Source organism: Abramis brama (genome assembly GCF_963993115.1).
Source record: "Abramis brama genome assembly, chromosome: 17".
Lineage (NCBI taxonomy): Eukaryota > Metazoa > Chordata > Actinopteri > Cypriniformes > Leuciscidae > Abramis > Abramis brama.
Window position 1 is genome coordinate 15,339,242 of NC_139979.1, and position 12,812 is coordinate 15,352,053.

At 36.7% G+C, this 12,812-nt stretch overlaps 1 protein-coding gene across 1 annotated transcript; it reads left to right on the plus strand.

Moving 5' to 3' along the window:
- The first annotated feature begins 2,925 nt into the window (after nucleotides 1-2,925).
- steap4 (STEAP family member 4) lies at nucleotides 2,926-10,263 on the plus strand. The gene is made up of 5 exons (XM_084089697.1): nucleotides 2,926-3,884; nucleotides 4,299-4,753; nucleotides 6,602-7,129; nucleotides 8,938-9,102; nucleotides 9,216-10,263. Exons 2-5 carry the CDS (start codon nucleotides 4,301-4,303, stop codon nucleotides 9,489-9,491), a joined length of 1,422 nt encoding a protein of 473 aa, XP_083945823.1. The 5' UTR covers nucleotides 2,926-3,884; nucleotides 4,299-4,300; the 3' UTR covers nucleotides 9,492-10,263.
- Nucleotides 10,264-12,812: the final 2,549 nt, after the last annotated feature.

Sequence of the window (12,812 nt, forward strand, 5' to 3'; positions counted from 1 at the left end):
TCGTGATTTTCCTGAAAAAAATAGTGATATATTTTTGCCATATCAAAACAATAAGTAGAGATATGTTAGTACTATTTTTTATCATAATTGGTAGAATCAGATTCATTGATTGTGTGTAAAGATAATCTTGTGCAATATCTGTTACAAATTGCAGAGGTTCAGTAGAATACAACTTAATTATCAGACAGAACTATCCGAGTGAGAATAGAGAGAGACCAGAAGCTTTATTTCTGTCAGGACCACTATTGTCAAATACGATTGACATGATGGTTCTGTTTTGGGCAAGAACTCCTTGCGCATCCATGCAGCCTAGCATGATTAGAGCAGGGAGATCAGCAATAACCCCCCCCCCCCTAGGGTTAACAGAACAGAACCAACATAAATTGCAGATATCATTAATGTCAATATTTTAATGTACAACATAATTTGAGAATTTAGTCTGACTCAAAGGGGAATCAGAATGCCAAATCCTTACTGAAAGAGAGGAGAAGCTGGGGATGGAGGAGGGTAATTGTCTCCTGAGAAACGTGAAAGTTGCTGATTATACTGAAGGAGCTTATATAAGGATGCTGTGATAGGCGTCATATTCCTGTATAGGTAGATGTGGATCAGCTGAGAGTCAGCTGATGCGAGCTTGACTAATGTGACCTGCCAGAACTAACGCTACGCTTGATTATTATTAGTAGTAGTAGTAGTATTTTAAAGCACATTCAGACAAATCCATTCACAATACACAGACACACACAATGACTCATAATTTATGACACTGCTATTAAACTAAAACTATTGCTTGGGTCTTCAGACCCAAAATCACAAGGCAAAGTATCCATTTGGTCTCCATTTAATCCCGTTGTTGTCTAAGACGCAATTTTAAAAATCTTTAAAAATTATTTCTATGCTCTCTCATTCTATGCTATCTTTTTATCTCTATAGTTCTACTACAGGACAAATCCACCCTACAAGTTAATCTGACTGACAGAGTAAAAATATATTACATATACAATTTGTGTGTGTCTGTACTTCTTAAAGACAGAAATTAATTTTCTGAGAAAAAACAAATGAACTCAAATTCTCCAAACCCCTTTCAGAGATTCCCGTGGTTTCCCACTGCAGTAGAAAAAGAAACACTGACAATTGTATGAGTTCAAAATACACCCAGATACGGCCAAAATTGGTATGCTTCAGATTTTCCTTGGCAGATGACATCTGTGTTCTCACAAACATCTTCTGCTCATACAAAAAAAAAAAAAGGGAATTTATGAGGTGGAATTGCTCAGCAACAGAAGCCAGGAAGAACATATTCTGACCAAAATCTGTTTTGTTCTGGTGTTTGTATCTGAGTCAAAACTGTATCAGTACAGAGGAAGCAATTCCAGCTCTTCATATCAATTATGTAAGAAGATAAACACTTCACACAACACACACTGTATTCTCCCGATACCTCCTTCAAAAACATGACAATATGTGCAAATTAACTCTCATGCTCATCAAGCTGTCAGAGAATCAGAGAGAGAAACACGCCACAATGTTTCTTGTCATTCTTTTTATGTAAATCCGTCTCATCACTTTGTCACTCCCTCTATATGAGTAAATATCATCCATGTGATTACTCCTCATATGCAATACTGCATATGATACACTGTTTAGCAAGAGCAATAATGTCATATTCTGCACTTAACAAACCCAGTAAACCCCAGATTTCAACACAGGAGGGAGAGCAGGAAACGTTCTGTGTCGTGAGGACATGACCTTAAATATTCCAGCTTTTGACACAAACACAGATGTATTTGGCTGAAAGAGAGAGAGTGAAACAGGACATCTTATAAAACCAATTTTTGTTCAGGGAAAAACAAAAACATTACAAGAAATTGCAGTTTAAAATGTGATTTAATGCCTTTGAATAAATGATCAGATGAAATACTTTCAACAATAAAATAAGTTTTGAAAAATACCACAAAAAAAAGAGGATTGACACTAACAAAATCCTGAATCATAACCACAAGTATGGGGATCCAGCACATGTATTTTTGTACAATGAAACATACTGATAACATCTTAAATGTGAGCAAATATAGGGGGGGGGGGGGTTCTGATCGTGATGAACTCTTCTTGAAAAACTTTTTTCTTCAGAGAATTTAATTATTACAGAGTATCAGCCTTCCATATCTGTCCTTGGTATTTCAGGCACCATAGCAAACATTTCTTTCTTCATCAGTTACCATCAATGCTGTGCTTCCACGTTTCCTGTTGACATCTCGGAAAACACTATTTGGTCTCATTTCCTTACGATATCACATGCAAATGATAAGATCTATTCATGTATGGGAGAGCTGGGAGGCTGAGATTGTATTTAATTTGAGTTCACGTTGGCAGACCATGTTCCAGTTTAGAGTTTGCAATAATGAATTTCATATGTGTTCTTTTCAGAAAGTTTTCTGAATGATTCTCACCACCCATGTTTTTTCCTACACTAAAATTATATTAACATACTTATTGTTTATGTCTTGTGGCTATTCTATTGAAACCATGAGTATTTTAACTTTTACAAATTGGCCTCATTCACTTATAAGTGGCTTATAAAAGAACGGGTGAGTAAAAATAAATTGTGGAAATGAACATTATCCCATTATGCTATAGATTGAGCTTAACTTGTACTGATTCTGGAATATTCCTTTAAACCCACAAAAGTTCTGTCACAACTTGTAAGATCTATACAAAGATCTGTACATCTGTGACAACACAATCCCATGCATACCTGAACCATGTGTCCTTTTTATGGCATGGTAAAGCATTTCATTCAAAACATCCTTTAGAAAACAAATCTTCTGGATTACATTTTTCATGCATGTGTAGCATAACACAGACACTCCTATTCAGGAGAGGCACGTGAAGGGTGGCCCAGACTGCAAGTAGGCACATGCAGTTATAATTATATATGACAAAGAACGAAGTCTCTCAGCCAGTCGAGTAGGAATAATGAGGAGCTATGTGATGTATTGCTGATCATTCAGGATTCATGCTGTGACTTCGCCCCTCAAGTCTTAACCCTGGTAAGGTAGCCCTTAATGTGGGGGTGAGGGTGTCCGTTGATCTATTATGTGATCATAAATAATCTCCATGTGCTTATTACTAGTGGATGACAAGTCCATGGGTTTTGCAGATGGGTGGAGGTGTGGAGGCGGGAGGGAGCATAGAAAGAAAAAAAGTTTATGGAAAGTCCTCTTGGTGAATTTACAAACAACAGAAATAAATATTTTGTAATGTTTTGATTTATAGCAGAAAGTGTTTCTGAAGCGTTGAGATATTTCGCCAGACCGCCGCAGTTATTCCACTGTTGCGCAACTTACTTCCAGGCAGGCCTTGGCCTCAAAACACACAGGAGGTAAAGAAAACATTATGTAACTTTCGACAGAGAGAGAGAGAGAGAGAGGGGCGGTTGCTCTGGAATTTCCACATTGGACTTTATCCATTGCCAAAACAACCTCTCTCTCTTTTCCCAAATCTAAACCCCCACTGAGCTGTGGGCAGGTCAGAGGCTCATGAATAAATGCCTCTCACGCACACGTGCTTATAAACAGATCCATGCAGGCAAGAAAAAGCCTCAGTCCCGTGAAGAAATGCCTGTGGACACAAGAGAAATTGCAGAAGAAATAAAGAAAAGTAAACGCTGGTTTTGATCACATTACGATCACACTGCATTGCTAAACGGCTTTTGGGGATATGACGACAGTTATTGGCACAGAGAATTCAGAAATTTTGCAATAAAATCAAGTTGTTAGTCAGTAATTTCAACTGTCAGGGTCTCATTCTACAAGAGGAGATCTGTGGATTTTCCAGGGACTGGTGCACAAATTCCGAGAAATAAATTAATTTCATCTTTATCCGTGAGTATTTGTTGATTCTTTTTGAGCATAATTTTAAAAGGCAGTTTAATAAAAAAAACATATATAACGTTTTTATTTTTAGGTTTTAGTTTTTTGCCCTTAGATTGTAAACTGTATTTTGCAATATATCAAACTATGTACTTTTAAAGGAGCAAAATAAATTAACTGGATTTATTAAGCATCCGAATGTTCTGCAGACCATAATTAAATTTGATTACACCATTATCGCCCAAAAAACAAAACAAATATATAAATCACTCAAGCAGAAATATAATCATAGCCACAGCACTTGTAGCAAATCTGAAATGAAAAGTGTAATTGGTGTTTTTAGTGCACTTTGTAATAGCCATTACTTGAGCATTTAATAGAACTTTACTTCCATTACGGTGTATGGTGTCTTCTCTTTAATTTTAGAAATGAATTCAGACTCGGTCGCAATGGCAGAGCTGCATGGAAAGATGCATAAACAGGAGACAGTGTGCATCTTTGGAACGGGTGATTTCGGACGCTCGTTGGGGCTCCGTTTGCTCCAGTCAGGGTACAACGTTGTGTATGGATCCCGGGACCCTAAAAACTCTCTGTTGCTGCCTAAGGGGTCAAAGGTCATGGCTCATGCAGCAGCAGCTGGTGAAGCACATGTGATTTTTGTGGCTGTGCAGAGGGAGCACTATGGATTTTTGAGCTCCCTGGCTTCAGATCTTGAGGGAAAGGTGCTGATAGACGTCAGCAATAACCTAAGCAGGGGTCTCTACCCAGAATCCAATGCAGAATACCTGAGCAGGCTGCTTCCAGGGGTGACGGTAGTCAAAGCCTTCAACACCATATCTGCCTGGGCACTGCAGTCTGGGGGACTAGATGCCAGCAGACAGGTAAAACATACAAACATAAACACAGTGTTTATCCAGTCAGGTGGATGGAATACACTATATTTTGATGGTCCCCTTTCATTCAATTGCACCCACATCCCAACTAACTCTCATTAGAGTATTAGTAGACTGTCTGCTTAATATCTGCAGACACTTTATTGTGATGCTCCCCCAACAGACATTCTACTGACTATTGAGTATTAGTAGACTGTTAGGGGTTTGCAGAATACATCAACATGTACTTGCAAAGTTATAGTAACTTATCTGTTACTTATAGTAACATTACTTAGTTAGTCAACATACTGTCTAACGGGACCACAGGCAGGTAAAATACATAAATAAATGTAAACGAGTAAAGACATGTAAATGTACAAAAACTAATTTTGTTCAAAGCAATTAAAAGTTAGTGAGAGAAAATGATGATTAAGACATAGAAAGCACATAGCTAGCAAATTCTCATGCATCAAATATTGCTAAATGTTGTTAATCATTTAAGCAACAAAGGGGCAAAACACAGAAAAGCTGTTTTGAACAGAGTTGTTTAAAATGTAATGAATCAAGCTTAACGGACTGTCTTACAAAACAGCCATAATGAAGACACACGGGCTTAGGTGTTTGCACGAGCTTTTGTTATTATAGTACGAACAAAAAGACAAATCAGACGTGACAAATGCATACAGCTGCACTTCATATTTCCTGTGCTCCATCTCTACTCTAAGGCAGATAAATGACACCTATCATAAAACAAAGAAGCACAGCATTTAACTCTGATCACAGTACAAAAGACAAACTAATGCATGTATAAATGTCCATGGCATTAGAGCTGTTCACAGTTCATGAAATGAGGCAAGCTTTTTGTAGGAAAGTCATATTCACATCAGCAGGTGGTGGATGAGAAACTGGCCAGATGGAATCTGAGCTCTGGCATACTATTATTATCGCTATGTTAGTGCGTATGTTCTTTGACACCTGTTTGTGTGTTTCTCAATAAAAATGAATAGTCACACCCGGCCAAGCAGTTATTATTTCTCGTTTTGATTATAATTTCTTGTTCTATTTTCTGAAGGCCAACTGTGACAACATATTGTATTGTTCAGGCTCAGACAGCATATTGCTGTGAACTAAATTTAATTCCCAGAGGATATTTCACTGCTGTCTAAAACTATTAAAGTTGCATTTTGTTTCAAGGGTTTTGTAGGTCAACAGAATGGCAGCTTGTTAGAATAAGTCAGAAACAATGAAACCACTTGAAGATAATTTGTCACATGAGTAGTTTTTGTGGTAGCACTTTACATTATGGTTCTATTCGGTAACATTATTTAATGCATTAGGTATCATGAACTTTTTTTTATTTTATTTATCCTGGTTACAGTTTGTAATTTATAAATATACTATTGTTCATTGTTAATTCATAATACATCAATGTCAATTTGAACTTGAAATCTTATGTATTAATATATGTAAAATAATAATAATAATAATAGTAACCAAGATAATGTGCATTGAAGATGTTTGGCCTTAAAATCACACAATTTCATTTCTAAATTCAGTGTTCAAAACTGTGTTCTTGCCTTACCCGATTCACATTGAAATAAACTTGCCATTTTATGCTTCAATCACAGATGATGATAGAGAGTCAAAGTTAATTTGTGTATGTACAAATTAACATTAAATGATGTAAAATTATGTTTTGTTTATTGTTATTTCATGTTAGCTATTGCATTAATGTTATCGTACAAAATGTTACATTTACACAATTTTATGTAAAGTAAATTAATTCTGTTTTCTATTACATGTTACATTGTATATATTGTTGGACTGTTTTCTTCTTCTTCTTCTTCGTTTGATTAGGTACTTATCTGTGGTGACCGGGCTGATGCTAAACAGCAAGTGGTGGACATTGCTCAAAGTCTTGGTTTCACTGTCTTGGACAGAGGCTCCATCAGAGCAGCTGCTGAGTTAGAAGACTTGCCATTGCAACTCTTCCCTCTCTGGAGACTTCCTTTCCGCATCGCCATTGGTTTAACAGCTTTCATATTCTTCTACGCGCTCACAAGAGATGTTATCTATGAGCGTGTTACCAATGGTAAAGACAATTCTTTTCGCATTATGGTCTCGCTGGCCAACAAGGTCTTTCCCATCGTCTCCCTGGTGATGCTGTCCCTCTGTTATCTGCCGGGCGCGTTGGCTGGATTCCTGCAGCTTTATAACGGCACTAAGTACCGTCGCTTCCCTGATTGGTTGGATCGCTGGATGCTGTGCAGGAAGCAACTGGGCCTGTTAGCGCTGGCCTTCGCTTTTCTTCATGCTATTTACACTTTAGTTATTCCCATCAGATACTATGTGCGCTACAGGATAAATGTCTACGTAATATCATTGGTAAGTTGAGTACTTTTAAACGTACAGTATGTCATTTTTTTCGCCGCTAGGGGTCGCTAACCTCTTACAATAACAAAGGCGTAGTTTGATGACGCAACATTTGCCAAGAATTATGGATCTTGTCATCAACGTCAAGCCGACCGATCTAATAATGTTTATGGAAGACTGAATACATCGATGCTTTTATCATGACTGTGATATAAAGCAGTTCGGGATTGCTAAGAGACAGCTATCAGCTCCACACGCGACGCGAGTCCCGCGGATATAAAAGTAATATGGACATTTAATTCTACCGAACTACACGCAAGTGCAGAATTACTACTCACAGGTCAGTTTATTAGACAAATTAAACTTGTGAGGTAACGCAGCGCTGTTTCATTGGTCTAACATTAGCCTACACTAGCACACTAAACTGCATTTGAAAGTGTTGAAATGTATGTGTTAGTTTGTCTGTATGAGACTAGCAGTAAGCTAGATCAACATTAGAATAACATACAGATCATATTCTGACATTTTATCATTGTTGAACTATATAACATTGATTAGTTTTATGTAAATGTGCTCACCTGTTTAATAAAGTACATGTGGGAGCGGTCGAAGTCTCGGACGTGGAGCTCTCGTTTATATACTGTCTATGGGAGCTCTAGGCATCTCATAAACACCGTGCTGATATTGATTCTCGTTTTAGTTCTCCTTTTTTATCCAAAGTCTACTTGCCATGGTCCATAATGTTTGAACGAAACAACAACAGCGTGCAAATAGACATTGCGAACTACATTGTCTACGTCTGTCGCCTTGGTTACTATCAGACGGCTCTGGTTGCCATGGCAGTACAAGCGGAAACCATGGGGACAACGCGGATATGACGCCATTGACTGCGACAAAACGGAAATAAAGAAACGCGACGTGTCTTCGAATTTAATTAAAATTTCTCCTAGTTGGAAACAGTCGAGATAATGTAAGTACACAACTAAAAAAAATATATAACATAGATATAGTGATTTTTGCTATTTTTAAAGCAAAGAATTACATATTGTGCCTTTAAATCTAAGGCTCGCTTATTCTAATATGTGCATCCAGTTTATTTATCACCAAACAGCTGTTTAAAATCAACATGAAATCTAAATGAACCCTATTTAATTCCTTAAAAGACAGTTCACCCAAAAATGAAAATTCTGTCATCAATTACTCACCCTTACGTCGTTCCAAACCCATCAAACTTTTGTTCATCTTCAAAACACAAATGAAGATCTTTTTGATCTTTCCCTATCCTATCTATCCCTCCATTGACAGCTACGCAACTATCACTTCGCTTCAAAAATTTCATAGAGATCGTAAAACTTATATGAATTTAGCGGTTTAGTCCAAATTTTCTGAAGAGACACAATCACTTTATATGATGAACAGATTATATATCTCAGATTTGATCAAAAAGATCTTCATTTGTGTTCCGAAGATGAACAAAAGTCTTACGGGTTTGGACGGACATGAGAGGGAGTATTTCATGTCAGAATTAAAAAATGTTGGTGAACAATCCCTTAAAGCACATTCCAGGTAGGCTATTTTTGTGAAAAAAATTGCTTTATTTATTTATTTATTTACTTAGTTAGCCTACTTACTAACAAACGTTTCATCAATAAATAACATCACATTACGAAAGTAAAATAGATTAAAAATGAACTACAGTACATTAACTTTGTATTAAAATGTGTACATCTATCCAGATGAAAGCATCAATAAATATGCACAAAGATCACAGAACAATTAAAGTGATTAAAAATATATATTTTCTCAATTCTGTTTTGCAGGTAAAAGATAATAAAACCTATGAGTTTGACAACACAGCAGCCTGGCGTTATGACTCCTACTATTCCATGGGAATTCTTGGATTTGGGCTGTTTGTCTTATTAGGAATTACATCCCTTCCATCTGTCAGCAACTCCCTAAACTGGAGGGAGTTCAATTTTGTACAGGTATTACGTCCACAATCTGTGGAAATGCATACATTTGAGTGTCACTGGAGAAGATTTTACTAATTGCTGACAATAATGTTTGTTAAAATAATTGTTCCTTCTTTCCTTTACAGTCTAAACTGGGCTACATGACCCTGCTGCTCTGCACCTTTCACACATTCCTATATGGCTGGGATAGATTTCTGAAAGCTTCATCATATAAGTGGTGGATGCCTCAAGCATACATGTTGTCTCTGGTGGTCCCCTGCGTGGTTCTGATCCTGAAGTTAATCCTGATCACGCCATGCGTGGACCGCAAGGTCACCCGTATCCGTCAAGGCTGGGAGAGACAGAGCAAGACTTCATCAAACAGCAGAGACACAAAGACAAACCAACCACTCATAGCGTAGCCAAAAACTATCAGATGAAACTGAGACTTAATTGAGCAACTGACTTGGGACTTGACTTAGACTCAAAATCTGTAGGTCTACAAGATCTCACTCTATAACCTACGAATTCCATTCCCGACATATTTAGAATGGTACTCACAAATGCATATTATATTATGACCACTGATTGTAGTGCATCACAACATAACCAATCCATATCATATATGTTCATATTAGAAATCGTCTATCCCTTTTAAAGAATACAAAGGCAGCAATGGTGGCAGGACTTTTATTGGAGCACACTTCTCTGTATTGTGTAAAGTACTTGTCTTTTTTATTACCTGCTTCCTCTGGGCTATTTCCTCTCAAGAGCCTCCCAGTGGGCTTTTTCCTTTAGATATTATCGATCCAAAACTGAGCAGCAACTTACTTCTTGAACTGTTTTTGGGTTTGGGCTTTCCCGTCTGCAGAAAAGCTCATCTTTCTCTCTCTTGTGAAGTATAAAGGAGCTGTCAATCACATTGGCTTTCACCTTCACTGGTGAATGGCCCTTTATGTACTTTTATGAAGAAATGCAGGCTGCAAAGAATGTAGCTTAGACCAAAATAGCAAGGCTCATTTTATAACAAATATTTCTGAAAGTCTGTAAACGCACAGTTGAAGAAATTGAATAACTTCTGAGCACAAAACATTGTCAATAAATATTGGATGGTCACTGATTTTGATTTGATTTTTGTATCACTTATATAAAATCAAAATAAAAGCAGAAATGCATGTCATAATGACATTTAAACTTTTCAAAATCATGATTCATACGCATAGATGTTTGTAAACATACACACACATACATACATATATACATATATATATATATATATATATATATGAAGCTAATTTTATAAACTAATAAATACACACATTTTATAAACTCGTGAGCTCGATGATGTTTTGACATAATCTGATCCATTAGGTGTTTATTAATGCCTGTGTGGTGTTATTTTTGTAAAGAAAAAATATTTTGTTAGTAGTTATTAATAAAATAAAAAGGTTCCATCTCTCCATTGCCAGCTGGGATGTAAAAACTTTGATGCTCAATATCTCAGAACTACCCTAAACGGAGATAGAACCTTATAATTCTAAGCTCACAAACTAATAAAACTGAATATCGGTATCTATACTCCGACATTAAAAATAGATTCAAAGTTGACTTATTAATGAAATTACATTAAATGTCAGTTGAATCATTTAAGCATAGCCTAATCATTAACCCACCATTTAGGGCTATCAGATATCTTGGTTATTGACCTTGCAGGATAACAATAAATATATATAACCACCAATGACAATTTTGGAGCAGTCCAAATTCTTTTAATTATATCTATGTGGTAAACCAAAGTTACAGTTATGTTGTGTTGTAATGCTGTGTTTTACGTAAACATATATTTTGAAACAAAAGAATTATTACTTACATAGATGACAGCATCACTAATGAGGTGGCAGGACAGGCTTTTAATTAGAGAGATCATGATGCGTAATGAGATGTCATTTCTGTTTTTGGCATTAATGACATAAAAGATAAGCAGGTAAAAGAGAGCAGTCAGTCCTGTGCAATGCAGACATGACGTCTCCAGAGTGCAAAGAGTTGCACAGTCAGTTCTTCAATCTCTGTCCATCTGTCCAAACCAAAACTAGTCTGGTCTCCACAGACCAACCTCTGACCAGAAGAATCCATGTTGAAACTGTACACTGTAGTTCATTTATCATACAACACGATTTCAGTTTGCTAAGTCTATTTGCTTTCACAGGAAATAATAGCCTTTTGAATTATTTAGGCTTGAGGAAAAAGGCAAACGAGTGTCTCTTTGAATGAAACCGTGCGCCTTTTGGGACTGCGATCAAACAATCAGCAACACACACCAAGCACATTTGTTGTGGCCTCACCACAGACGTCTCTCAGGTGATACAAAGTATCGTCATAGAGGGAAATGATGAAAGGCTGTTTGGGTTACATATCAAAAGTGCCTCAGCACTGACGATTCTGTGTGTCCCCGTGTTTGTCTCTATTGCCTGTGTATATTTCCTCAAAAAATTCAGCTCTTCTCTTGCAGAATGAAGCTGGCCCCATTTTATAGATACTTTAAAAGCAAATAGAATACAGTTACCTCTCTATGTTGCTGAAAAGATGCTATTTTGCTTGGACTGGATACAAGACAAGCTGGTAGATGATAGATGGTAGATTTTCTTCCAACTCGACTTCAAAAAGATAGAAAAGTGAACCGGAATTGAGGGATATTCAAAGAATAAAGAGGTTTTACCATTTGACTTTATTGGACAATACAGAAACAGTATAGCCTATCAGCAAATTGAATTAAATTGACCAACAGAAATTTATTTTCTTGGCTAAATGATCACAGAACTGGCAGAAAAGATCAGAAGTATCTGTAGCACATCAGGTGGGATGACATGACGCTTTCTTTAGTTGCTTTTCAACTCATCAGCATCTCCTGAAAAATGCATTAACAACATGCTGCTGGTTTTGTAGTGGATCCTTCCCAAAAAATATTGTAAAAAGGTTTCTCCGTTTTCTAATCTTGTTAGTTTTACAAGCGATTTACCAGTGTCTGTCTGACTGACCATTGAATGTTTATGGGCACTTTAAAAAATCTACATTGTCACAATGCCATTCCTGAGCCGACTCATCGCCTTTGACCCTTTGGGCAATAGAGTTGAGCTTAATTTTTCTGAAAAGGCTTTCCGACTTAAAAAAAAAAAGAAGAAGAAGAAGAAACAAGATAAGATAAATAAGATAAAACTTAATATGGCTTGCTGTCTTAAAGGGATTGTTCACCCAAAAATCTAAATTCTCATGTAATTTCAAAACTGTATGACTTTCTTTCTTCTATGGAACATAAAAGAAGATATTGTTTTTGTTGTTGTTGTTGTTCCATATACAATAGAATCAATGTCACCTATGGTTTGGTACCAACCTTCTTCAAAATATCTTTTATGCTGCACAAAAGAAAGTCATACACGTTTGGAACAACATGAGGGTGAGTACATGATGACAGAATTTTCATTTTTAGTGAACTATTCCTTTAAGTCTGGTCAAGCTAGTCTGTTGGCAAATTTTATATGGGATTTTTGGCACTTTTTCAGGAGATCTTCTTGCCAACCAGCTAAACTACTTTAACCCAGCTTTGAGATCACCTTAAACTAATGTATTCCAAATAAGACCAGCAAAGCCTTAGGCTTGTCTGCTGTTGTTTTCAGCAGCGTTATATAAAAATGTGTTTGGAAGCGATAAGTGGTGCCTGATTTTACACCTATTAACCATGTCTTATA

Coding starts and splice junctions, on each gene's coding strand:
- steap4 (XM_084089697.1), top strand. CDS start 4,301: ATGAATTCAGACTCGGTCGCAATGGCAGAGCTGCATGGAAAGATGCAT. Junction 4,754..6,601: donor GACTAGATGCCAGCAGACAG/GTAAAACATACA, acceptor TCGTTTGATTAG/GTACTTATCTGTGGTGACCG. Junction 7,130..8,937: donor ATGTCTACGTAATATCATTG/GTAAGTTGAGTA, acceptor TCTGTTTTGCAG/GTAAAAGATAATAAAACCTA.